Source organism: Solanum verrucosum, unplaced genomic scaffold (genome assembly GCF_900185275.1).
Source record: "Solanum verrucosum unplaced genomic scaffold, falcon-dt-bn FXZP01000127.1, whole genome shotgun sequence".
Classification (NCBI taxonomy): Eukaryota; Viridiplantae; Streptophyta; class Magnoliopsida; order Solanales; family Solanaceae; genus Solanum; species Solanum verrucosum.
Genome location: NW_026020321.1, coordinates 543,377 through 571,105, shown reverse-complemented (window position 1 = coordinate 571,105; position 27,729 = coordinate 543,377). Strand labels below are relative to the sequence as shown.

The 27,729-nt window shown below is 33.8% G+C and overlaps 1 protein-coding gene and 1 long non-coding RNA gene across 2 annotated transcripts; one reads left to right on the top strand and one right to left on the bottom strand.

The window, feature by feature from the left end:
- Positions 1-3,194: 3,194 nt before the first annotated feature.
- Positions 3,195-11,606, top strand: LOC125835375 (uncharacterized). Its single transcript, XM_049514501.1, has 11 exons — positions 3,195-3,395; positions 4,743-4,855; positions 5,316-5,437; positions 5,921-6,126; positions 7,260-7,541; positions 8,216-8,274; positions 8,440-8,476; positions 9,618-9,689; positions 9,805-9,955; positions 10,625-10,756; positions 10,885-11,606. Exons 2-11 carry the CDS (start codon positions 4,753-4,755, stop codon positions 11,296-11,298), a joined length of 1,578 nt encoding a protein of 525 aa, XP_049370458.1. The 5' UTR covers positions 3,195-3,395; positions 4,743-4,752; the 3' UTR covers positions 11,299-11,606.
- Positions 11,607-12,401: 795 nt separating this feature from the next.
- LOC125835385 (uncharacterized) lies at positions 12,402-26,171 on the bottom strand. Its single transcript, XR_007443409.1, has 3 exons — positions 26,047-26,171; positions 25,882-25,962; positions 12,402-12,669 (listed from the first exon to the last, which is right to left on the bottom strand). It is a non-coding gene; the product is annotated as an uncharacterized LOC125835385 (long non-coding RNA).
- Between the last annotated feature and the right edge of the window lie 1,558 nt (positions 26,172-27,729).

Sequence of the window (27,729 nt, the reverse complement as noted above, 5' to 3'; positions counted from 1 at the left end):
ACATTCATCAAATTTCCAATACTCTCAACTAATTAAATGAAAACTTTAAACATAAAAATCAGATGTAAACCTTGCAGATTTGTTTTTGGACATAAAAAAAAAATTATGTGATACTAAAATAGAAGGATTTGAACTCTTAATTAGTGTGTATTTTGGTGCTGGGAAAAATAATTTTTAAAAATATATTTTCAATTTTTCATATTTAATTGGCCAAAGTTTTTGAAAAATATTTTATCTAAGAAAACAAATTCTTAAAATATAAAAAAAATGACTTGTCTAATCGACGTAGGAAAAAAAGTTCCACAAATGACATTTCAACTTCATTCACAAATCCTTTTAGCAAAGACAATGTTTGTTCTATGTTTAAGAAGACGGTGAGGGGACAAAATCTCTTTTCATTAGGAGATGGTCGTTAGATTTTTGATAGAAAATTAAGGAGGGATGTAACTTGTAACTTTCAAAATAGTTCAAGGATATTTTTTGTTCACAATAATAATATAATTAAGGATGTTGTTTGAGTTTAAGGTATACTTAAAGGATGTTTTTGGCCATTTACATTGACTTGAAAATTGGGAAAAATAAGGGATTTTGAAAATATTTTGAAATGGTAGGAAATAATGGAAATTATAAAAAAAAATAAAGATGTATATAAGTAATTTATCCAATAATGAACCCTCTAAATTACCACTATCTTGAAAAGGAAAAAGAGAAAAAAATAAGGGGAATGTTTTTCATATATATGTTTGAAAAAAATTACTTCATATTTAATATGTGGGATCACTTTAAGAAATCCACACAAATGGGTCGTTGTATTTCTCTGACTTTGACTTTTATTTGACGAAAATAGTTCTCAAAAAGTGCCTCAAGACTTTCTTTCTCTTGTTCTTTTTTATTAAACTATAGTTTAGATAGTTTAGTGTATATATATATATATATACGTCTTATTTCAATCAATAAAATTATTTTAAAACAATTATTATTATTTATTGTCTATTTAATTGATAAGAAGTTTACATACGAATGTTTAAAAGTTATTTAATAAAATATAAATATTTTTCTTTAATATTTTTTATTTATTATATTTTAAATAAGATTTATATAAAATAAAATAATAATTTTAAAATCTTAAATATTAGTATTTTTAATATAGTTCAAATTTTTAAAAAAATCAATTTTAAAGTACTAAATATTAAGAGTTCTTACCTTACAAATAAGTTAAGATTTCATAACTTAATGTTCGTGCATTACATGTGTATGTAGACTTAGAAGACATAAGTCACAAACTTATTAAAATAAGGATGAAACAAATTTCGTAATTTAGATACAAAATTATTGTTAATTATTTACACATTAAAACAATGAATAAAGCAAATGAGAAAAAAAATGATAATATCTAATTATGAGCATGAAAATATATTAGTACAAGCTAATAAAAATTATCAGGTTAAATAATCATTTTTTTATTTGTAACAATAACATAATGGATCTCAATATTTGACAATATATATTTTGAGCTATTAGACACCAAAAATGAATTATGACCTATTTTGTACCGAATTTTTGTTCATGTTATGATGTTATATTATTATCACAAAATTTTAAAAAAAATTTAGTCAAGTTATTATATACCAAAAAATAGAATGTGGGCTCTTTTATGCCAAATTTTTGGCCACGTTAGGATGACAAAATTCCTAATTTTTTCTAATGTGATTTTATTTTTCTTCTTTTGTGATGCATCTTGTTTAGGATATATTTTTCGCTTTTGATATATTTTAGGAGTTCTTAATTATAAATATTATAAAAATAATAAATTAATGATTTGAAAAAGATAGTAAACAATTTTTTTATCTATTATAAAGTTTTTTAATGAACAAAAAAAAAAATTAAAGTTTTGTAATAAAAAAAAATTAATCAACATTTTGAAGGATTTTCGAGCTTTAAATAACATAGATAGATAATTTATTGATATTTCTTAGTTGTTATTTTAGGAAAATATTATCTAACTTGCTGATGTACTTGAGTTCGTAAACCTTTTTGATACATCGCAATACCAGTTTCTACACGTTTTCAAAGCCCAAGAAAAACACAAAATAAATTAAAAATTAAAAAAATTAAATTAAATTTCATATCAAATAAATAAGATTTTTAAGTTTTATTCACTAATGATATACAAGTTATTTTTAACGTAATAACACATATTTTTTTAAAATATAATCATTAATTAAATATTTACTAAAATAATAACCAATATATAGAGCCCATGTCCAAAAGGTCATTGCCTTGACCATGAAAAGACTTTTATTTCTTTTTGACTAATTGAATGAATTGAACTTTAGGTATAACTAAATGCATTTCTCACTGTACCCCCAACCCCTACCAACCCATCCTTTATTTGGTGCTCATATCCATTTAATTTTTAAAATGAAAAAAATAAAGATAGAATAGTCTTTCAAAAACTCCACTTTTATTTCACCATATGAAAAAAGAATAGTCTTTCAAAATCTCTACTTTTATTTTATCATATATAATCTTAAGAAAGAAAGAAAAATCTATTTAATAACAAGCAATAACATATGCAATGAGATATGAAAAGAATATAATATATACAAACTTTATATCTATTTTCATAGGACACATGTAGGTAAAAACTCATTCACAAATAAGCTATATATGTACATAACATATCCAAAGAATCGCCAGAATTTGTTTCATATTTAAAAGAAATTGTTATGGTTATAAAATAAAAATGTTAGAATTATATAGTTTTCATATATATAAATATAGAAATGTATTGACAACAAGGGGCATTCTGGATCAATGGTAAGGATATTTTTAGATCAAAGTATTAACTGCTCTATAAACGAAGGGTATTTTTATTTATTTCACATAATTTAAGGACATTTTTAATCTTGTTCCACAAAAATATATGGATGTTTTAACCATGTTTATTTTGTTTTATTTTAAAACTAAAAGTATATGTTTATATTGCTAACTCTTTTTGACAAAAATTTCAGCAACTTTTCTTAAACCTATTTTTGGAGCTTCAAAAGAGGGAAATTACTTTGAAAGTTCTCAATATGCTTTGTTATTTCAAAGTACACAAAAGTGGATGGCTGCTGTTATTTTAATAAATAAATAAAAGCAAAAGACATATTTGATCATTTTTCTTAATGTGAAATTGAACTTTCCCTTTTCTCTACAAAAAGCTATCTAGAAAAATCTTTCCATAATATACTTGGACCAAAATAATGGATATGGAGAATTTTCCAATTACTCCAAGTTTATTTTAAATATATATAATATTTCTTCTCAACTTATAAAAACAAGAAGGCTCTCTCTTTGAGTTGTGCTAGCTGAAGAAGAAAACCAGATACAAGTTTTGTTTATACTATCAGGTGACAATTAATTAAATTATTCCATTGTGTGTATGCTTTCGTCCGATAAATTTTGTAGCTAAATAGCAAATTATGTCATTATAATTCAATTTAGTGATTGGTAAGTGGAAAGTTGTTAGTTATGAGTTGTTTAGTGATGAAATTTATAGATAATTTTAGTTTTTTTTTTAAAGTGTGGTTGGACATCAAGATAACTCAAGAATTGGTGAGTTCTTAGTCAATTTATAAACATATAGCTTCATGATGATATAATAAATTTATTACAAACGTGTTGAAATCAAATAAGTAAGAAGAGAAATTGAGTCATCTTTTTCGAAAGAGGCAACATTCTTTTAAGCCAGAATTTCTACTTCTAGTGAACGATAAACTTTTCTCTTCTTCTTTGGTTAGATCATAAATCTTTAGCACTACAATAAAAGAGGCATTTATAACGGCACTACCTTTTACTATTATCGTAAAAAAATAAAAAATACGGCGATTAAGTTAATTTACAATATTCATAGTTGCTAAAGTCTTTAACAGTATTTATACAGAGTACTAATTATAAATATCCATATCTTTTATAGTTGCTAAAATGATATAACAATAATCATATTATTACCGCTTAACAATTATCGTAACTTCTTTTTTATTTGTTAGTTCAACTTCTCTCCTTTATCTGAACTTGAAATTGGTGATATAAGCAAATTAAACACTCATACACACTTGTTTTGTTTAGAGCGCACGATAAAGAGTGTTAATTAATGAGTGACGAAGCCAAATATATATATAAGGGGTTTCAAAGAATTACTTTTACACTATTTATTTGTAGAGTATGGTTTTCGACAAAGAGACTTCAATTGAATCCTATTATTTCCGTTACTTTATATATGTATAATTAATCCTAACTTATTTGGAAAAGAGGCACACAATTATATTATTGTTTCATAGTCTACATAGCCGGCCCTTTATTTGGGTTGGACGTATGAATTTGGGTGAATTTGGTGAAGGTCCTATATGAGCAGCTAGCTAGGTAGAAGAAATAAATTGATGAATTTAATGCTCAAGCAATTTATTTTCCTTTGTTTACTTTTTAAAAATTTGATATTAAATCAAAACGAAATAAACAAATTAAAACAAAAATAGTAACTCAAGTGACACACACAAAAAAGACCTCTTTTTTCTTTTCTTTTAATAATTTTTTTTTTTTGTGTTTGTATGTGTGAAAAGTATAGTATAAATATTATTTATATTCTAGAACATTCTCTTTTGAATAAACTAAGTCAAATTTGTCATTGTCGCAGTTAATTACAAGTTAATTATATATGACTAGCTTAATTAACAAGTTATTGATGACTAAATTGGCAGTTGAATCTATATGGAGTGGATTCAAAGAAGGCAAGTGACAATATCTTTACTACTTGTTGTTATTCTCATTGCCTTGAATATCACTAGTCTTGATGGGGGACTAATTGGACCAGGTGAGAAATCAAAATTTAAAATTTATTCACGTTCGATATTTATTATATCAATAAATACATGTGGTATTTCTTGTCTTTCATATATATAGACTCAAATCGTGATTTTGATAATTTCATCCTAAACTATTTTAGCTAATTAACGTTCGAATTTAATCAAAAATTCAAATTTATAATTCGATTCATTTTAATCTGCTTAGTTGACATCCTAATTTTTCACTTCTAACACTCTCCTCTACACATTTGATACTTTGTAGTTTGTAATAATTAATTAAAGGTAAATATTAATTTATTTGGTTTATTAAATTTTAAGTTAAAACTATCTTTACATATAATATATGCAATTTTTCAACAAAGTAAACATATTTAAAATGATTAGATTTGGATTTTTTTTAGTTATTCTTGACTTTTATATTTTCCTTTTTCTCAATCTTTCTGCAAAATAATTTAATTCATTTTGCAGAAAGAAAATTAGTTGAAATAGAAAAACAATCAGGATCAGATGACACTGTGAGGATTGATCCTTTGAAGAATTTCAAAAAATACAGAGGAGGATTTGATATCACAGAAAAACATTATTGGAGCGTAAGTTATCATCTCTCATCTTGTTAAAAAATATATTTTACATTGTCGATGCGATTTAATCCACTATAGCATAGTATATATTTTATTTTCCATACCGCTACTACCACCTATTATGACAATTACACCAATTATTTCTATTTTTGAGAAAATTGTTTTGCCTATCCTATATATAAGTAGTAGTACCGCGTATTATCTACTTATTCTTGAATTATTATTACTTCGTATATACATGTATTCCTATGGTTAAATCAAATAGGATTTTAATTTGTCTGATTTTTCTAATTTACAAGCTAAGGTAGAGGTCTATGTCAAACCTCCTAATATCGCAGAAGGCGAAAATCTAGGTGATAATTAATGGAAAAAAAGGAAAATGTATATAACATTTGTGAGATTTCAAGATGCATGCTAGATACTTATAAATGTTTGTTGATTCATATAAAAAAAATATTAATTTGAAAAACTAAATTTTAATATTTGGTGCAGTCCACTATTTTTACAGGTATATATGGCTATGCCATTGGTGTGATATGGCTTTTATGTGGCTTAGGATATGGATTATTTCTTGTTGCTTCAACTTTTTGCAACAAAAGAAACAACAGAAAGCTCAAAAAGAGATCAACTTGTTATAATAAACATGATTGCTATCTCTGGATTATTTTCTCAGCCATTTTCTTGACAATTTTAGCAATGTGAGTTACTTACTTCACAAACTTGTTTGCATCAAAAGTTAAAAGACATGTGCATATAGTCATTCTATTCAAATCAGAGGCGGATTTAGGATGGATTCTATAGGTTCAATTAAATCAATTGCTAACTGAAATTGTTCAGACTCTTCAAAATTATTGTCACATTTATATCGACGCGATACGTGTGTAAGTGTGGATATGAGATCCACATTAGATTTGGTTAACTTATAATCTAGGGTGCTTTGACTACTTGTATGATCGAGACATATAAATTAAAATTGGGTATATAGTTGTATAATGTATGAAAATGTTTTTTTCGAATTTTAGATATGAAAAGATTCTTGATAGATTAGTATGCATAGATGCATGCATCAAATAACGATATCTTCGTCTCTGTCTTTTCTAAGTATGTAGTTAAGACATAATTACATTAGATACATGTATCTATGCACATGTACATGTATCTGGATAACTATATCTTCATCTTCATGTTTTTTCAAGTATGTATCTATGCACAGATACACAACACACTAGATAGATCAGTTCCTCTCAGAACCAATCTGTAACTCTGCACAGATACACTAGATACAATATCAATTCATTTTTTTTATACTAGAATTTAATACTCGATACACTAGATGAAATTGCTATACAGAGATACATTGAATACATCCGTGCATATGTGATACTTGATACACAAATACATGAAAGTGTGAAACACATATACATTCTGAAACACAAATATAGAGAAGTAGAGGGACGAAAGAGACGAGATACATTCTCTAGATACAGTGTATCTAGATGCAAATATATATAGTGTATTTAAAGACAACTCGAACAAAATACATAATTATTGAAATATGGATGCATTGAATAATTAGCACCTATACTAGAGTGTTTTATATGTCGTATATTCATTTATTAGTTGTATCGCAATACATGTATTCTTACTCGGAGTTATACCCATAAATCCTAAAATTCAACAGCTAGATATGTCCACACCCAGTATCAAATATCCACACTCATAAAGATTGAACAACATAATTGCTGAAACCATACACATACATTCTGAACATACTAACTTTAGATTTTAGATTCGCCTCTGATCAAACATGACTTTCACAATATTTTTGCAGAACTGCAACAGGATTGGTTCTAGGAGGGAATGGGAATTTCTATTCAAGAACAGATAAAGTAGTGGATATAATAATTGATACAGCAGATGGAGCATCAGAGACAATTTACACTACAACTAAAGCCATGAGAGAAATGAATAGTGGATTAGAAGGGACTGATATAGGTCAAGAAGCTTCTAATTTCTTAATTCCAACTTCTAGAAGACTTGATACACAAGCTGATGACATAAGTAGAGAAGCCAGAAAAAATAGGAGATTAATTGAGAAACTCCTCAACATAGTGTAAGTCTCTCTCTCACTCACTCTTCGCGCTTCAACTGATGTAGATATGTGATTTTTGACTTTCTTTGATTTTTTTCATAATTCGAAAGTCAAACATCCTTTTAGACTTGTGAAAATTGAAAAGTACAAAAATAGAATCACATTTTACGACAAAAGTTCTGGTTTATTTTTAAAAAAAATAAAAAAAACTACAAAAAATATGTTTTTATTACATTGGGCATAGTGTTATACCTCTCACTATTTCACCTCTTTTTTTCCCCTACTAATGTTTTTTTACACTATAGGTAATGTGGCTAAAAAGTTTTTAGTTTTGTGCATTAATAATAATACATGTGCTTTTAAAATTATTAATTAAATTGAGTTGGTCAACAACATGTAACTCTTCCTAACAACTCTAAGATATTCCTTTGTTGAGTTTACGTTGACACACTTATTTTTTTTAGTTCGTTTTAAAAAAAGAAGCAATACACTTCTAAATTTAAAAATAATTGACTTTATACTTCTCATTTTATCTGCATGCTTATGATCACAATATGTTTTAAACGTTGTATAGCTATATAAATACTATGACATATGTATATCATAAGTTTTAAAAAAACAAAAGTTAATTTTTAAATTTCAAGTCAAATCAAATTATGTTACGTTAAATTAAAAATATGTGTTTCTATTTACAGGTACATAGTGACTGTAGTGGTTATTTCTCTTAACTTGGTTGCTGTAATTGCTCTATCAGGTAAAACACTATCTATTTTTTCATTTATGTTTTTGCTTAGACCAAATCCATATTAATTTACTATAAAGTTTAGTTAGAATTAATCTTGTCTAACTATAGATGTCCAATAAAATTACAAATTTAGATGTAATACATTGTCTAACATTGTAATCTTTTTAATTGCAGTATTTGGGATACTCAAATTTAGAAGAACCCTGAAATTGTAAGTATATATTTATTATATATGTCACAATTAATCTGAGAATAACTAAACACTTTATATTAATTTATGAGGAACTTTCACATATAACCACTCAAAAATAGCCTAATTACTCTCCATAGCTATAGTTTGATAATTACAATTCGTAGCTACATGTTATAGGGAGGAGAGAGGAGAGCAAGACTGGGAGAGAGAGGGAAAAGAGTGGGACAAAGGTGAATTGTATATGTATATCGGTTAGATAATTGTATATTATACATATGTAATTGTATATATGGCAAGCGAGATTGGGAGAGGGAGGAGAGAGGCGAGCGAGAGAGGGCAGAGAGTGGGAGAGTGGTGAATTGTATATGTATATCGGTTAGATAATTGTATATTATACATATGTATTTGAATATATGGCAAGCGAGATTGGGAGAGGGAGGAGAAAGGCGAGCAATATTGGGAGAGAGGTGAGCGAGAGAGGGCAAAGAGTGGGAGAGAGGTGAATTGTATATGCATATCAGTTAGATAATTGTATATTATACATATGCATTTGTATATATGGCAAACGAGATTGGGAGAGGGAGGAGAAAGGAGAGCGAGATTGGGAGAGGGGGGAGAGAGGTGAATTGTATATGTATATCGGTTAGATAATTGTATATTATACATATGTATTTGTATATTCTGGCGAATTATACATATACAAATGTGGCTAATTATATAAAATCGAAGTCAGCCCACGTAATTAATGTATAATGTTAGTCGCGAGTGGTAATTATATCAAACTATAGCTATGATGAGTAATTAAGTAGTATAAATTTGTTTAACCGCGTAATTTTCCCTATTTAATATGGCCATATATAGTCCATTAAAATTACAATTAATAAATGGGTCATTTGCACTTGTGTCTTTATTTTGTGTTTTTCTTTAATTTTCTGTTACCCCAATAAATAACTTTTTCACATGGCGTAAATCGCATCATAATATTTCACAAGTTATGTTTCGTGCCCTTAAAGAATGTATGTCCCATTAGGCATTAATTTGATTTCTAGGCGCAAAAACTAATTAAAGACTGGTCTATTTGAAGAACAAAACGTACGATTAATTAAATTACATTGATCAAGCTTCTAACACATTCACTTTTTTTTTTAATTGAATGCAGGTTCATTGCATTATGCTGGATCTTTACAGCTCTGTGCTGGTTCCTTTTTGGAATTTATTTTTTCTTAGACAAGTATGAAAACTAAACATTCTCAAATAATTTTTTATTTCAAAACTTTATAATATACTTTAGATTCTAATAATAATAATAATAATAATAATATAATTGTGGCATATAATTTTTGCAGTTTTGCTGGAGATACATGCACTGCACTAGAAAGTTTTCAATCAGATCCCTATAATAGCAGTTTGAGTTCAATTCTTCCCTGTGATGAATTGGTTTCAGCTGAATCAGTCCTTCTTGATGTCAGTCAAGGGGTACATCAAATAGTCAACGAGGTAAGCTCACTACTAAAAAATCACTATTTTTTGTTAGAAATTTTTCACCGAAAAATGTTTAGTAACTATTTCCACAGTTAATTTGATTGAATTACTGAGAAAAGAATAAAGAATCTATTTCGTACCATATTTCCTATATCATGATGACAAAAATCAATACATATAACACTTAAATTTATCTAAAGAGGCTAATGTACCTTGTCCAAGTCACTACTAAAAAAAATACTATTTTCCCAAAGTAATTTCTCAATAAAAATGTACAATGATTATTTCAACTATAGATATTTTGATTGAATCAGTGAGAAATAAAATAGTAATTTTTTCATACGGAATAAACAGAAAATTTCTCACTATTTCAGTAAGAATATATTTTCCTAGTAAGCCAGTTCCATGAAAACTCGTGTTTTATAACACAAATTTCTCATTGATTCGCGATAGGAAAACCCTTTGTTTATAGCTGTGAAGGTCACCAAATAAAACATACATGAAATATGAAGAACTAATTACTAACTACCTTTGATTACCATTCCCTTCCTCCGCTATTTACGATGAAATGATTTCCTATGACCACTTATAATCTTTGAACAGAAAAAACTGATTTTTTTTCGGATTTCTCACAAGTAATCTTTTCGAATTTCTTATGACTCAAGTAAGATTTGAAAAGTGCAGGTGAACCAAAAGTTATCTACAGAATATGGAAATGTTGCACAAATTTGTAATCCTTTCTCTGGTCCACCACAATATAACTACGAGCCAGGGAACTGTTCCTCTACAACGATTCGCGTAGGAGACCTTCCTCGGGTAAGTAGGAGTAATTTCCAAGAGTTAATTTCACGTATGGTCATCATTAACGTTCAGTTACTTTAATGTGACAAACAGTAGTAGTAGTGTGTTTGATCTGAAACCTCTATTTTCTTCTTGTCATGAAGATATTCAAGATGTTAACCTGCACTGATCCAACTTGCACTGGAGGAGTCATGATCTCTCCTCGAGATTTCAACACAGTCGATGCTTACACAACCGCGGTCCAGAAAATCCTCGATGTGTACCCTGGAATGGAGAATCTAACTCAATGTGACACGGTGTTTAATGCATTTGACGATATCATTGACAATCACTGCAAACCATTGAAGAAAAGCGCACATTTGGTATGGGGAGGACTTGTTTTCCTCTCGGTAGTAATGGTAACGTTGGTCCTCGTGTGGTCATTCGAAGCACACCATGAAGAGAATCATAACAACTTAGATAGTTCTATCAAGCCTCATTCTGTAGAAGCAGATATGATGGAATTAGGTACGCGGAAAGAAACTAATACTGGCTCAAATTCTGCTTCAGACATGTAAATAATACAATATTTAATTAGGTAATAGGAAAGAACATAGGCATTTTATTAGAAGAAGCAAAGATTCAACGCTCTCCCAGACAACAGTGTCATCATTGTCGCGAGGTTAGAGAGCATCCAACACAAAGCGGCCTTTCATTCTTTTAGGGGACCAAATAATGCCCTTTTTTTCTCCTTGTGGAAGAAAATGTGGTAGAGTTATAGGACCATATATACTGTATAGAAAATTGTTGTTTCTTCATAAAGTTAAAGAAGCCAGCTATGGGGATGAACCCCTCAAGTGGCATGTATTAAATTTTATAAAGCAAGCAAAGGTCTGCTTGGTAAATTTCATCATGGTTATTCTATCTGGATATATACTATATGGTTTTTTTTGTTTGGTAAACAAAAAATATTATATTAGTAAAACTTAGTATGCATCAGTACATGGTAGTGGTACAACGGTATAACTAACCGCTAATAAAGTTCCGGGTAGGGGAGAGGAGTAAATACAATAGTTATTACATTAATAATAACATGTAGCAGCGAAATCCTACAAGTGAAGTTTGGGGAGAGTAGAGTATACGTACCTTAATCCTACGTTGTGGAGGTAAAGATCGGTTGTTTTCGAAAGATCCTCAACTTGAGTACAACAAATCAAAATAGGTATGAAGAAGGTAAACAACAATGAAGAAAGATAACAACTAATAAGAGAATAGTAACAATCATAAAATAGTGTGATAACCTATACACAATTTACAAAAGATATTGATAGAAAGCTATGTTGGATGAGGGGTTTCCCCAGAATGTTTATATATGTTCTACTATGTGATGTTCTGGCTTGTGTTTTTGTGGAGAGGGATCAATCCTTAGTGTATTTTTTAACAAGTATACACACTTTAAATCGACATCCATTAGCAATTGAGCACCCTACTTTTTATTGAGACAATCTAGACACTTCATCTTGGCACAGGTGCGTCTCGCAAACACTTTTAACTTTGAAAATGCACATCGAGACACCTTTAAAGAGACATTTTTTATGTGCATTTTCAAAGTTGAGGTGTTTACGAGACAACTTAAACCAGTTGAGACGATCCACACGAAGTGAGTATGAGGTCAGAACAATGTTGAATTGTCAGAAAATATCATGTTGAAAACCACAGACATCCAAATAAAAATGTTTAACAATCTTGTTTAAACTTAAGGGAGAACCCCCAATCACAACTGGGTTATAAATTTGCACCACCAAAGGAAAATATAAAAAAATTAATTTCCTTATTTGCATATTGTCCGTTGATATCAGACATCACCAAGATACATAATCAAGAAACAGTATCCACCCATGCTGAAGAACACGATCTGATGATGGTGCTACACTTCAGTTTCCTTCATCCTACATAAGAAAAAGGCAGAAGAGCTGTAAGATCATTAAGTATAACAATCTAAGCAAAACTTAGTAAAGCTGAAGCATAACACCAAGTAAAAGAGCAGCAATGGACGACGATGATCTCAAATCAAGAGCGAAAAACGATCAGATCTGATGCTCTCATCCAAAACAAACCCATACTCTAAATTGGACTATATGTTAAAAAAGGGACCTTGGGTCTAACTTGACCCCAAAGCTAACTAATGGAGCAGTAAGGATCTCAAGCAGTATATTATAAACAAACATTTCCAAGTTGCTTACAATAGATCTAAAACTTGAAGGAAACAGAAACAATACAAAAGCATTAATAAGGATAAAGAAGGTGATGAGGATGAGAAGATCACAGAGATGAGAATAAGAAATTGCTATAACTTGTTGCCTACCCTACTCATCCTCATTTTAGCTATTTATACTAACTCTCAGTACTTGTGTTGCCCTTCACGTGATGTGCCCCAGTCACAACATAATCAATTAATTTCTTAGGCGCAGTCCTCATACGCATGCCTCTCCTTGGTGCCCCACTCAAGTTATCCAGCTCGGCAGAATGTGGGTCCACAACATTACTCCCTTCCGAATTCAGAACCTTGTCCTCAAGGTTCATAGATGGCAGTGGCAAATCAGAATTTGATTCAGTCAATTGTAGAGGAGTCACTTGATTCTCAGGCTGTCCAATACAACGCTTGAGCAATGAAACGTGAAAAACAGGATGAATCTTCGCGGCCTCCGGAAGGTCAAGTTTGTAAGCAACTGCTCCTATTTTCTTGAGGACCTGAAAGGGTCCAAAAAACTTGCGCCCAAGTTTGTGGGAAGGCTGCAAGCGTAACGAATATTGGCGATATGGTTTGAGTTTGACATAAACCCAATCTCCCACTTGGAAATGGATGTCAGTGCGCGCCTTAACCGCATTAACTTTCATACGCTTCTGAGTCTTGGTCAGGTTCAACTTGAGCAACTGTAAAACTTCATCCCTCTGTAACAAGAACTGGTCCACCAGATCACTCGAACTATCTCCCATGACATAGCGAGTTATAGACGGTGGTTTGCGGCCATAGACTACCTCAAAAGGCGTCATGCTGCTGAAGTTTGGAGGGCTGTGTTGTACCAAAATTCAGCCCAAGGCAGCATGGCAACCCAATCCTTTGGAGTGTCGGCCACAAAGCAACGTAGGTACTGCTCCAAGCATTTATTTAAAGCTTCTGATTGTCCATCGGTTTGTGGGTGATAGGCGGTACTCATGGCGAGAGTAGTTCCTTGCAGCCGATGTATCTCCTGCCAAAAATCATGAATGAACCTAGGATCGCGATCAATGACTATGGTGCGTGGAGGACCATGTAAGCGGATGATGTCAACCACAAAAGCCTCAGCCACTATTCTGGCCGTGAAAGTAGATGGAAGGGAAATAAAGTGTCCGTATTTGGACAAGCGATCTACCACTGTCATGACTGTTGATTTTCCTTTTGAACTAGGGAGACACGTGATAAAATCCATGGCAATGTCTTCAAAAACCAACTCGGGAATCGGGAGGGGTTGAAGAAGGCCTAAAGGGTGATGATTGATACCTTTCACCTGCTGGCAGATTTGACACGTGGAGACAAAAACCTTCACATCTTGTTTCATGTGTTTCCAGTAGAAATTAGAAGCCAAACGATGGTATGTTCGGGCAACTCCAGCATGCCCTCCAATGGAAGATGCATGAAACTCCAATAGCAGTTGTTGGCATAAGGAAGAACCTGAGGGAATAACCAGACGCCCATTGTAAAAGATTAACCCATCACGAATACAATAAGCTGGAACAGAGGTAGGGCTCGTGAGAATAGATTGCTTTAGAGCAAGCAACTCAGTGTGGCTGGTATTAAGGTCTCTTAATTCCGTAAGAAGAGTGGGAACGCTCTTAGAGAGTGCCATGTAAATAACATCCGGAACTCTAGATAACGCATCAGCAGCCCCATTATGTCGGCCAGGTCGATAGATAATGGTGAAGTCATAGCCAACCAATTTTCTGAGCCATTTTGTTGCTCAGGTGTCTGGATAGTTTGGGTGGTTAAGTTCTTGAGTGACTGTTGATCAGTCACGATGGTAAATTGGCGTCCCAACAAATATTGCCGCCACTTGCCAACAGCTTGAATGATGGCGAACATTTCCCTGTGATAGGTTGAAGCTTGTTGCATGCGTTTGCTAAGTTTTTGACTGAAAAAGGCCACTGGATGGCCATTTTGCGATAATATAGCTCCAATGCCGACGCCGGAGGCATCAGTTTCCAATTGGAAAGCTTTGCTAAAATTCGGAAGCGCCAAAACAGGGGTGGAGCTGAGACAAAGTCTTAATGCATCAAAAGCTTCCTGCTAGGGTACAACCCACACAAAGGCCTCTTTACGTAACAAGTCAGTCAATGGTGCAGCTATGGATGCATAATGATGAATAAACCGACGGTAGTACCCAGCCAGCCCTAAGAAACTCTGTACATCTTTCACAGAAGAAGGCGTAGGCCACTGCTGAATGATTGTAATTTTGCTAGGGTCTACTGCTAAACCAGCGGTAGTGATAACATGGCGCAAATAATCAACAGATGCTTGGCCAAAGACACATTTCGACCGCTTAGCAACCAATTTATGCTCCTGAAGCAATTGCAAGACTAACCGTAATTGTTCAAGATGGGCAGTCCAAGAAGGACTATAAATCAGAATGTCATCAAAAAAAACTAATACAAAGCGGCGCAAATACGGGTGAAATATATCATTCATGGTCGCTTGAAATGTGGAGGGAGCATTGGAGAGACCAAATGGCATAACAAGGAACTCGTAATGCCCTTCGTGAGTCCAAAATGCAGTCTTCTCGACGTCCCCTGGGCTGACCCGAATCTGATGATATCCCAATAACAAATCCAATTTAGAAAAAAATTGGGCACCATAAAGTTCATCAAAGAGTTCATCGATAGTGGGAATTGGAAATCTGTCGCGCACTGTGACAGCGTTCAAGGCGCGATAATCCACGCAAAAACGCCAAGAGCCATCCTTTTTGCGAACTAAAAGAACAGGCGAAGAAAAAGGGCTGGTGCTGGGACGAATGACCCCATCGCGAATCATATCACCAACTAATTGTTCCATGACATTCTTCTGGAAATAGGGATAATGGTATGGGCGGACATTCACTGGTTCTGTCCCTGGTAGCAAATGGATGGTGTGATCTTGGGGTCGCACCGGTGGAAGGCCCTGAGGTTTCTGAAATACAGTTGAAAAATAGTCTAGTAAGGCAATAATATCCGGGGAAGTGCCGTCCCCTGCTGGTGGGGAATCAACCACCAATGTTAAATGGAAATAAGAAGAGATGGCATCAGTAGCTGATAAACGACGGAGGCTATGCAACTGTATGGGTTGTACATCTGGTGGATCGCCATGCCAACTGTACCGCTGTCCACGATAGTTGAATTCAAAAATACGAGCCCCGTAATCCGTGACCACAGGACCCAATGTAGCCATCCACGACGCCCCAATAACCAAATCAGCCCCATGGACAGCTAACACAAAGAAATCTAAATGAATAGTTGATCCCTGAACTGTCAATGGCACACCATGACAAACACCGTCACACTTGAGAAGTTGTCCACTTCCCACCACCACAGAGAAAATAGGGACTGGCGTCACTGGGAGCGGGAGAAACTTGGCCACCCGGGACTGAATAAAATTATGTGTGCTGCCGCCGTCAACAAGCACCTGTACCGGAGAACCAGTTACATGTCCGGTGAGACGAATCACATGGTCCAAAACGCTACCAGTCAAGGCATGATAGGAAATAGTGGAGTGAGCCTGAACCTCCAAACATTGAAGTTCCTCGGCGAGGACCTCATCAGAAATTACGGGTGTCGGCATAAGCAAAGAATCCTCGACCTCATATGACAAAAGCAACAATTGAGGGCCAGTCTTACAACGGTGGCCGGCAGAAAACTTCTCATCGCAATTGAAGCAAAGCCCTTTTTCCCGACGACTCTGCATCTCAGCGTGAGATAGGCGCTTAAAGGGAAGACGAGCATTAGAAGGCGTCGTCGGCGCAATTGGAGCTGATTGGGATGTCGGCGTAGGCAATAAGGGTTGGGTCCGAGCAAAAGCGGGTCAGGGTGGCCCTTTTTCAGCTATAATACGTTGCTCCTGAATATAGGCTAGGTTAATGACTTGGTCCAACCATGTGGGCTCATGAGCAGTAACAGCAGTTAGAATATCGGGTCGAAGGCCCGAAAGAAAGCATTCCACCAAAAACTCCTCAGGCAACGTCATCGTTTCATTCATAACAGCTTCAAAACGACGTCGAAAGTCTGCAACAGTAGAAGTTTGCATCATCTTAGACAGACGACCTTCCGGCGAAAGGACATGACGGGGACAAAAGCGGCTAAGCAGTTTCTCTGTGAATCGAGGCCAATCACTCAATTGTTTATTACGATAGAGCCATTGATACCACTCCAAGGCTTCACCGTCAAGATAAAACGAAGCCAAGGTCAATTTATGTTCAGCGATAATACCGTAGAAACCAAAATAACGATCAGCCTGAAAGATCCAAGCGTCTGGCTGTGCACCATTAAAACGACCAAATTCAACCGGTGCCGGTTTATGGCGAACAGGCATATGACCACCAGATGAACTACCAGCCATGCTAGAAGGTGGAGCAACCATCAGCGACGGCAAACGAGAGCTGAGATTTGCTACTTGAGCAGCAAGATCTTGAATCACTAACTGTTGACTTGCTAGGTGGGAACGAAGGTCAGCATCAGAAAGGCCAGAAGAGTCGGAACCGTCGGGAGCTATGAGTTTCGAATCCGGTGACATGATAGTCGGCAAGATGAAAGCACCAATGGAGCAGTAAGGATCTCAAGTAGTATATTATAAACAAACACTTCCAAGTTGCTTACAATAGATCTAAAACTTGAAGGAACAGAAACAATACAAAAGCATTAATAAGGATAAAAAAGGTGATGAGGATGAGAAGATCACAGAGATGAGAATAAGAAATTGCTATAACTTGTTGCCTACCCTACTCATCCTCATTTCAGCTACGTATACTAACTCTCAGTACTTGTGTTGCCCTTCAAGTGATTTGCCCCAGTCACAACATAATCAATTAATTTCTTAGGCGTAGTCCTCATACGCATGCCTCTCCTTGGTGCCCCACTCAAGTTATCCAGCTCGGCAGAATGTGGGTCCACAACAATTACCTACAAATTGAGATAACAACTCATCCTCAAGCAATGTGAAAGATTCTTCCTTTTCTTTTTGGTTCTAAAAAGGTGATATGGTGCTTTCAGCAGCAAAGTCAATCAAGAAATAAATCAACCAAACCTCGGTCCCCATTTAGTGCCTTCAGGCACAAACCCAAAGAATGGAGCATTGTAAGTATCCTGCCAACAATGATGACCAAACTGTTCCAAATGTGATGCCTTGAAAACAACAGAGCGACATACACTAAGAAAGAAGCTATGCTAATAGCATCAGTGCGTGATATCTTTTTCATCATTGTCCCTCCTCTGCCCATGGGTCTAAATGAGTTAGCAATACAGTAACAACCAGAACTATAATTGCCACGTCAATTGTAACAGCAAAGTACTTCAAGTACAAGAAACACTTGGTGAAACAAAAAAGACATTTTGAATAATTGAATATGTGAAATTGGTGGGTGGAATAAAAGAGAGAAGGACCAAGTGAAGTGCCACAGAGCTGCTTCAATTATTTTTCACGCATCACTTTGCCCCTTACTCTAAACCTTGGCGTGTAAAAACACCCTCATTTTACAAATGGCTGCATTCATTAGTTTTCATGAAACAAGTAAAAGGAAAGGGAAGGCGGGGACACAACGAATTCTTCTGGTCCATTTGGAAAAATACTGTTCATCTATTTAGTGACTCGAACACACATTTTTTTTAACAGGAAAAGGTAAACATTAGTCGCTCAATACACTTTCACCTGCTTAATGGAGTAAATATAGCCCCCCCCCCCCCCTGCAACAACGCTTCTTAACAAATTTGTTTTCCCATGTAAAAAGATATCTGCCATTAGTGCATCGATGGAAGCAATATATGCAATAAAGAACAGTATTAGAGCTAGCATGCTAGAGAAAGGAGGATGCAGAAACCTCAAACAATTTTTGCTTGAGAAGATCTAATTCCAACTTAGTTGGGCAACAAGGACTGGAGAAGGAATCCATACGCTAAGTGCAGAATGGTAATGGTGGTCATGTTGATGGACCACGTGGGCACATACACGAGGACAGATTGATTTCAAATTTAAATCGGATAAATGAATCAATTTCTACAGTTATTTATCAAAGATCTTAGAAATGATGTAAGTAAAACTTTTTGGAGGGGGGCTACACTTTGATGTAGTATACTTGTGGATATATAGAAGTAAATGTTAACTTTCTCAAAACAAAAAAAAAACAACCAGGGCTGGAGCAGAACAGTTACAGGACAAGCCAAGACTCGTCATCAAAAGAGCTTTGAGTTCGCACCACCATTAGCAGATAGGAAAAGTGGATAATTTATGAGTATGCCAAATAAATCCCATGAGCCAGAAAACTGTACAGTTTGTGACACTCCTAGAAGTAATACTTCATCAAATTCATACATGTGCTGGAAAGTTGACAGCACCATCAAACAGACTTGGAAGATGATACCTGTAGAAAGTTTTTGGAGTATTTGGAGGGAAAGGAATAGAAGATGTTTTGATGGTCTATCAATTCCTTTACATTCTCTCACTGGATGCCTCATCTGTCTGTACAATTGGGTCAGTATGTGCACGGTAGATTCCCAACTATTTTTGCTTCTACTTCTGTAACTAATTTGCATCTTCTTGATGCCTTTAATGAAACATTTACTTCATAAAAAAAAGGCCCAGGGTCTAGAAAGGCTGGAGGTCATGAATTTGCCTGAACTTGAAGTAGTTGTTGTCACTTCAAAAGATAAAATCTCTCCATAAATGGCGACAAGCAATGTAGGTCAAATCCATGAATGAAGGAAGAGGGAGAATGCAGAATCAGCCAAGGATAGAGGAAGAGAGAGACCACACAATCAAGTACCTCTTCCCCAAGGTCTAGAAACATAAAGTAGCTGGTTAGTCATCAAAAGAGCCTGTTTAACTCAAGAAGTGCTGCAGAAGAAAGGAAAGCAACTAGTCCCTAGGTGTTTCCTATGCAATTTGACTGGGGAAACAAACAATCACCTATTTTTACATTGCAAATTCACTGCACAGATCTGGGAGCTGTTTCTCAACATCACATGCTATAGCTGGACTATGCCAGAACACACCTCTGATCTTTTTAAATGTTGGATCAGAAGGGGGGGTAGCAAGACTCAAAAGAAGTGGTGGAAGCTAATACCATCATGCATATGGTGGTCAGTGTGGAAGGAAAGAAATGGGAGATGTTTTGAAGATAGATCTAATTCCATTCACAAAGTAAAATGGAATTGTTTGGTATCTTTACTTTTTTGGTGTAAACAACTCTGCATAGAAGATGTAGATCAAATTATAGAATTAATAGGGAGCTTGTAATTTCACTTAGGGCTGTAAATTTTGAAGGTGGCCAGCATGTCCTTAATGCTGAAGAATACAACTTTACCAATGTTCAAAAAAAAAAAAAAACCTAAAGTAGCTACTGCCACTTCAAAAGTCAGAATCTATGTCCATAAATGACAACAGTCAATATGGAGGTAGAAGCCAAGTATAGAGGAAGAAAGAGAATGCAAAATCAAGTACCTCTTCTCTCTCTCTCTCCCCCCCCCCCCCACACCTCCCAGAAAAGGCTGAATGGATCACAGATCTAGCTGAACTTGAAGTAGCTGATGTTGCGTCATCCATGAATAACAACATCAAGGATACACGAAAGAGAGAATGCAGAATCAGCCAAGGATTTAGGCAAGAGAGAATGTAGAATCAGCCAAAGGTAGAGGAAGAGAGAGAATATGAAATCAAGTACCTCCTCCTCCTCATGGACTAGAAAGGCTGGATCATGGATCTGGCCGAACTTGAAGTGAGTTCGAAAATTCTGAAGAGGAAGCTCAAGCTTTAAACATGAGAAACAAAGTAAACGAGAAAAAAGACACTCTAGTCCCAGGAACATAATGAAAAGTGTAGAAAGCTCAAAACAGAAGGGTCAGAGAGTTCAAAGAATTCAATTTTGGGATTCTTCTGGGGAAAGGTCCCGAAGAAGCAAGGAAACGAATGGTTTGAATTGCCAATTAATATTATTCTTCACTCGCACACAAGTTGTTTGTAGTTGTAAAATAAAAGTAAAAACCATTAGATGGAATATAAGAAGTTCGACGGACAGGGAGAACTTACAGTGCGAAAGTTCTCAGTAAGTAATGGAACACTGATTTTATTTCTCCAAGAGACAAAATTGAATGATGGATTGCTGAATTAGCTAAAAGAATTTGCAAAAACATGTCATCGATTGAGTAGAGTCAAATAGCAAAGGTGAAATAGACATCAGACAAAGAAAAGAAAGAAGAACTTGTTCCAATCTTACTATTTTTATAGGTCAACTAATTTCACCAGGCTTTTCAAGTGAGTTTACAGGCAAACAACATTTGGGATAGAAAATAATAATGGTTTTAGTTGCTTGCAATGAAAACAACCAATTAATACTCACGTCCTAGTTGCATCTGTACTCCTTTTTTGAAGTTAACAGTTTTTTAAGTTGCATCTGTACTCCTTTTTAAAACTCTTTTTTTTTTTATAAAGATAATGTTGTATTCATCAGCATTAAGGATATGCTGGAGACCAACTCCTTTTTAAAACTTATATCTAATATGTATGTCATTCTATATATGCACATTAAATATAAAGTATTTATCACTAATATTTTTGTTTTCATACTATTATTTTATGGGTTTTCCAATTTATATTTATATTTTGAGTGAACCAAATTGACCCTTCTAGTTACCTTGGAAGAAAAGAAAATATTGTTCATTTTCTTTTTGCCTACTTTCACTGGGTATGTTGTTAAATATATGGATGAATCCCACTGAAATAAATTAGTATTAACAAGTTCACTACACCCTTGAAACTCACAGAACTGACCAACTCCTTGGTGAACTTGTATGATTATGTACTCAGTAAGCTACCAACAAAGCTCAGAAGAAAGAATGGGCCAAAGGTCCAAAACAGGTGCCCCCTGCCCTGCCGCATTTAATATACTAAAAAATATAAATTTTAACCCGTCCTTCCCTGCCCTGTTTCATTTAAGTATTGCACTGTCCTGCCTTGTTAAGCCTTTGCCCTACCCCAATTGCCATCCCTAAATCTAATGAATGACTTCTCCACTTACATTACAATTACAGACATGGAAGTGATAGGTCCACCGCTCATTGGAGACAAATATTTATTGGTCTAGAGGATGTGACAAACCTGATTATGTTTACTGTTAGCGGAGTTTACAATTACTAAAATTCAAATGTATCCTCTAATTCTTCTCTTCAAATATCATTTAACATTTTGATAACTAAAACTTGAATTTAATGGACTTGGATTTTAATTCAAGGGTTGGAATGTTTGATCTTGATTACAATCTTGAGCTTGAGTCAAGGTCTATGGAAGTTTGATCTTGATTTTTTATGGTTGATGCGGAACTTCAATGATCACCACAAGGCACAAACAATGATCTTGAATTCAATTGGCACAAACAGAAAATTTGAGTTCATACACGTTCAATCTTAAAATTGTACTTCATTCTTGAGATGAAACTAAGATCTTTGGAATTGACTAGTTTAAGTGCTTGTTCTTCACAACTCTCTTGTAGCTCCTTGATACTTCCCCCCCCCCCCCCTTTTTGGCTTAGGGAGTACCCCTATCTATTGTCATAAAAAAGAGGAGTTACGGTGCGGACAAACACATCTGCTTGATTTGATTGATTGACTTTAGTCATCAACCAATCAGGCTAAAGCAATGTTCATATGTGCTTGGTCAGAACATTTCACTAGTGTACTTGGCATGTTCTTATTGTGGTGAGGACAAACTCCATTGCTTTCACTTGATTGGTTGACTCGACTCACCTACCGATCAAATTAAAGCAATGATAAAATCACATTTGTCTGGTCAGAACATGTTACTTATACACTTGACATGTTCGTATTGGCATGTCGGAACATGTTACTTGTACACTTGGCACGATCTCATTGGTTCCTTTATTTATCTTAGCGTGCCATATCACTTGGCACATGACACAAATTTGGGACTCTAGGATAAGATTCCAATGGACCTTGAAAAATAAAGTGGGTTAGTCATTTGCAACCCAACTAGATGGATATGTGTATATATATACACAAATGGCACAATCTCATTGGCTCCTTTTTTTAATCATGGAACACCATGTAAAATTTGAGACTCTAGGATAAGATGACATCCAATGGACCTTGAACAAATAAAATGTGAGTTCATCATTTGCAACCCAACTAGACAGATGTGTGTGCGCATGTATATACAGAGAGTGTATTATATATACCTACTACATTATCTTATTACTATGGAGAGCACAAAAAACAAATTGTTGAAAGCCTCACCTTCAAATTATAGTTTGTACAACGGCTCATGGTTGATTATTGTCAATACTCAATTGTCAGCGAAGTTTGTAACCTATATGATTTTCAACAAGAGTGAACGGGTAGAATCTCTTACCCATTCCATTGCCTGTACAGACTTAAAAAGGGGAGGAGGTAAACATCGAGAGAGAGAACTAGAATTGGATTTAGTTATTGAGAAGAGAAGACAAAAATAAACATTTTACCAATGTGTGGGCAATGTATGTTCAATATTTAAGTGAACTAAAAAATGGCATGGTGTTAACTTACTACAACCATGTATTATCCATGTAGCTCTCACATGGTCATACAGACATATCAATTGTAAAGGCCACAAGGTTTGCACTTTAATCTCTTAAAAGCTCAAAACCATTAGGGGTCGTTTGGTTGGGAACAAGTTATCCCACGATTAGTTATCCTAAGATAACTTATCCCACCATGTATATGGGAAACTTATCCCATCACTATGATATAAATGGTGGGATAAGTTATCCCAAACATGGCAACCAAACAAGATACAAAAATTTTATCCCATCACTATTTATTTTTATCCCTCAGACCAAACGACCCCTTAGAACTTTTAAATTTCAACTCCCAAAAGCTTTAACCATGCGACCAACTGGTATATTCATTCTTCGATTTTCAGCTAAACCTTTTTGAGTTCTTACAGAACTTAGGCCACAACTACTGTTAGGTCAATTCTTATATAGGTCATAAAATACAGTCTTATATCATCTAAGAGAAATGATGGCTAAGTTTGTGTAAACATCAGCCATTAGAGGGCTTTTATTTCACAAGAAAACTGCATCAGTGGTTCCAACTATGAAACTGCAAGCTTTCACGTTTCTTTCTTTAGGCAAGAATATTGTCCATAATTTTGCACCTCTGTGATAGAAAATTTATATCTTAGCGTAATAGAGGTATGAAAATCACGAACCGTTATGTTTGACTAAAAGCATATCAGGGTTTTACACTAGGGATGACATTGAGCCCCTACTTGTTTACCCTAGTTATGGACGAGCTAACCAACACAATATAAGATAAGGTCACATGGTGTATGCTATTTGCTGATGATATTGTGTTAACAAACGAAACTAGCGAGGGTGCCAACCAAAAGCTTGAACTAATGAGGAAATACTTTAAGAGAGTAAGGGTTTTAGGATAAGTAAAAGTAAGACTTAATACATGTATAGCAACTTTAATCACATGAAAAGAGAAAGTAGAGGTGAGACTGGACGGGGTTGTGGTGCCAAAATGTAAGCAATTTAGATATCTAAGCTCATTATTTTAAGAGAATGGAATGATAGATAAAGATGTTACTCATAAGATCAAAACCGGATGGTTGAAATGGAAATGTGATATTGGGGTGTTATGTGATAAAAGGATACCTATCAAAGAGGAAGGTAAATTCTATAGAGCATCTATAAGACCGATAATGTTATATGGTGTGAATGATTGGCTACTAAAATCCAGCATATCCATAAAATGTTGCAGAAATATGGATGTTATGATGCATGTGTGGTCTTACCAGATTACATAAGATTAAAAATGACCACATTCGCTAGAAGATGCAAGTAGCACACATTGAGGATAAATGTGAGAAGGTTGCTTGAGATGGTTTGGACATGTTCTGTGTCGACCTACTGATGCACTGATCATTAGGTGTGAAACTATGGTAAGTGAAGGTGTGAATTTTAGACTTGTATGAGAATTTCTAATATTATTATTATTATTATTATTATTATTATTATTATTATTATTATTATTATTATTATTATTATTATTGTTATTTTTGATATAGTATTACACTATTACTAATATTAGATATATAACTTATGTTACTATTTGTTGTACCTTGTACTTCGGTTATCGTATTATTTAGTTGTTAATAATGTACTAAATGATTTGTCATGCTTTATATAGTATTTTACCGACTTCTTCCCTTCCGTTATTTCCTTCTACATACTGCTTTGGACTATTTTTCTCTTGAGTCATTGAGTGTCTATCGGAAATAGTCTCTCTAGCCGCAAGTTAGGGGTAAAGTGTGTGTAAGTTCAACCCTGTCCAGACCCCACTTTATGGAATTACACTGGGTATGTATTGTTGTTGTTATATATAATTAACTTATTTTTCACTTTTATTTATTTTGTATTGTGATGATGTGAAACAATCTTCAATGAAGAAGTGAGGATCCATATAGTTGGCCCAACTTGTTTGATACTGAGGCGTAATTGTTATTGGTGGTGGTGGTGGTATTTTGGTCAACTTACACGTACCTCAACTAAACGAGGATAGCATTGGAAAATTCTAGCAAGAGGTCACACCACAATCATAATCCAAATATCTCTAGATATGAGTATGCTGATATCAGAAAAATACATTTCACTATACACATTCAAGTTCAATGTTTTGGCGTGCACAAAATGTCAATATCCTTCTCAGAAAGATCAATTCATTTTTATTTTGCAGAGCATTCTTTTCGCCCGTCTTTTCCTCTATGACTAGAACTAAACAAAGCTTAATTCCAGTGAAATGTGCTTATCAAATCAATAACCAGCCATACTTAAAACATAAATTAACAACGATTTCCATTATTTCTATATAATACCCAAAAATTAGCTTACCTGCTGAGTATTGGGAGTATCATGAAGCGCTAATTCAAGATTTGAAACCCTAGTCCCCAATACGCCGAATTTCTCCTCCAACTAAAAAAATGAAGAAAAATTGAAAACCTAAATCAACATTAATTTTTTCACAATAATAATAATAATAAAGGTAGAGAAAAATACTTGGGAAGAAAGAGAGAGCTGATGAGCCCATAGATCTCTGAATATGAATTGAGACATTGCAGCTGAAGCTGAAGTGAAACCTATTGTAAACCATACCAATCTTATTCGCATCATCTTCTCCTTCGATTCTTCTACAATATGAGTTTTTTAAAATATAGATTTGCCCTTTCAATTTAGTAGCTTTGATTTATTTATTCTTTCATTTTTATTTAAAATGTGAGCTCATAAATTTTACTTATCACATATATATATATATATATATATTAGAAAAAGGGAAAATTGTGCATTATAGCAATCTATCAATTCAAAATAAATGTTATAGTCACAATTTTATTTAATTTTAATTCGTAGCAAACACTTTGTTATTCACCTCTCTCCCCTTAATCTCGCTCGCCTCTCTCTGCTCGCTAGGGGTGTGCATGATTTTTCGGTTTGGTTTTATATTATTCGGTTTGAGTTTTTCGGTTTTTGATTTTGAAGAAGTGTAACCCAATCCGAACCAAAATAAATATGGTTTGGTTTGGTTTTTCTCTTTTTGGTTTGGGTTTTTTTGGTTCGGTTAATCGGTTATGTCAATAATTAGAAACATAACAAAGTTATATTTGCAATTTGAAAAAAATTATATATATATATATATATATATATATATATAATATTGAATTTCTTAAATATACTTTTTAATATAAATCACACGTAAAACGTAAATCACAATAGTTAAAAGTATATCAATTATAGATGTCCAAACATAAAAAATAAACTAAATCATAATGAAAATAACTAAAAAGGGACAAAAGTGGTTACGTTAACTCCAACTTAATTCTAAACATATATATATACATAATATAATTCAGTTTTTTCGTTTTTTCGGTTTTTCGGTTTTCATTTTTCTAAATCCTAAACCAAACCAAAAAACCAAACAAAGTAAATTATAAATTCAAAACCAAACCAAAAGCCCAAAAAATAAATCCAAATTAGAATTCAATTTGATTTGGTTTGGTTTTTCGGTTTAATCCAAATAATGCACACCCCTACTGTTCGCCTCTCTCACTTTATACAACACAATTGTATAAATTGTGCTTGTCGTTTGTATAAAGCAAGAGAGAAATGTATATACAAATACAAATACATATCTCTTCGTCATATACACTTATAATTATACAAATATTAATCTTCTTCTGTTCAGTTCTCTTTGGTCTTTCTCTCTTTCTCGTCTTATACAAAATACAATGTATAATTTGTGTTTGTATAAAGCGAGAGAGAGATTTGATATACAAATACAAATTTTTTAACTCGATTCATTGTATACAAATTCAAATTTTATGCAGATATACAAACACAAACATTGATACATATACATAATAGTTACATATATACAATTATAAATTGATATACATATACAATCACTCAATTTTATACAAATCAGATGTTTGCGAATCGAATCATGTGATTTATACAAATCAGATGCACGCAAATAGCAAAAATATAGCTATAGAGTGCTAATATGATTTTTATATTTGTTATTCCTAAAATTTGTCCATAGAAAAAATGGTTATTCGACCATATTATTTATTAAAAATGGTTGACGTGACCTTTCTTTCTTCTTTTGCGTCTTCGTCGTCCTTCTTTTTTTTGTCTTTTTTTTTCTTCTTCATCGTCCTCCTTGTTGCTTCCATTTTTTTTTAA

Excerpts from the sequence above, each read along its gene's own strand:
- LOC125835375 (XM_049514501.1), top strand. The coding sequence starts at position 4,753 with ATGGAGTGGATTCAAAGAAGGCAAGTGACAATATCTTTACTACTTGTT. Across the intron at positions 8,477-9,617 it reads TTTAGAAGAACCCTGAAATT|GTTCATTGCATTATGCTGGA; the intron begins GTAAGTATATAT and ends AATTGAATGCAG. Across the intron at positions 10,757-10,884 it reads GCGTAGGAGACCTTCCTCGG|ATATTCAAGATGTTAACCTG; the intron begins GTAAGTAGGAGT and ends CTTGTCATGAAG.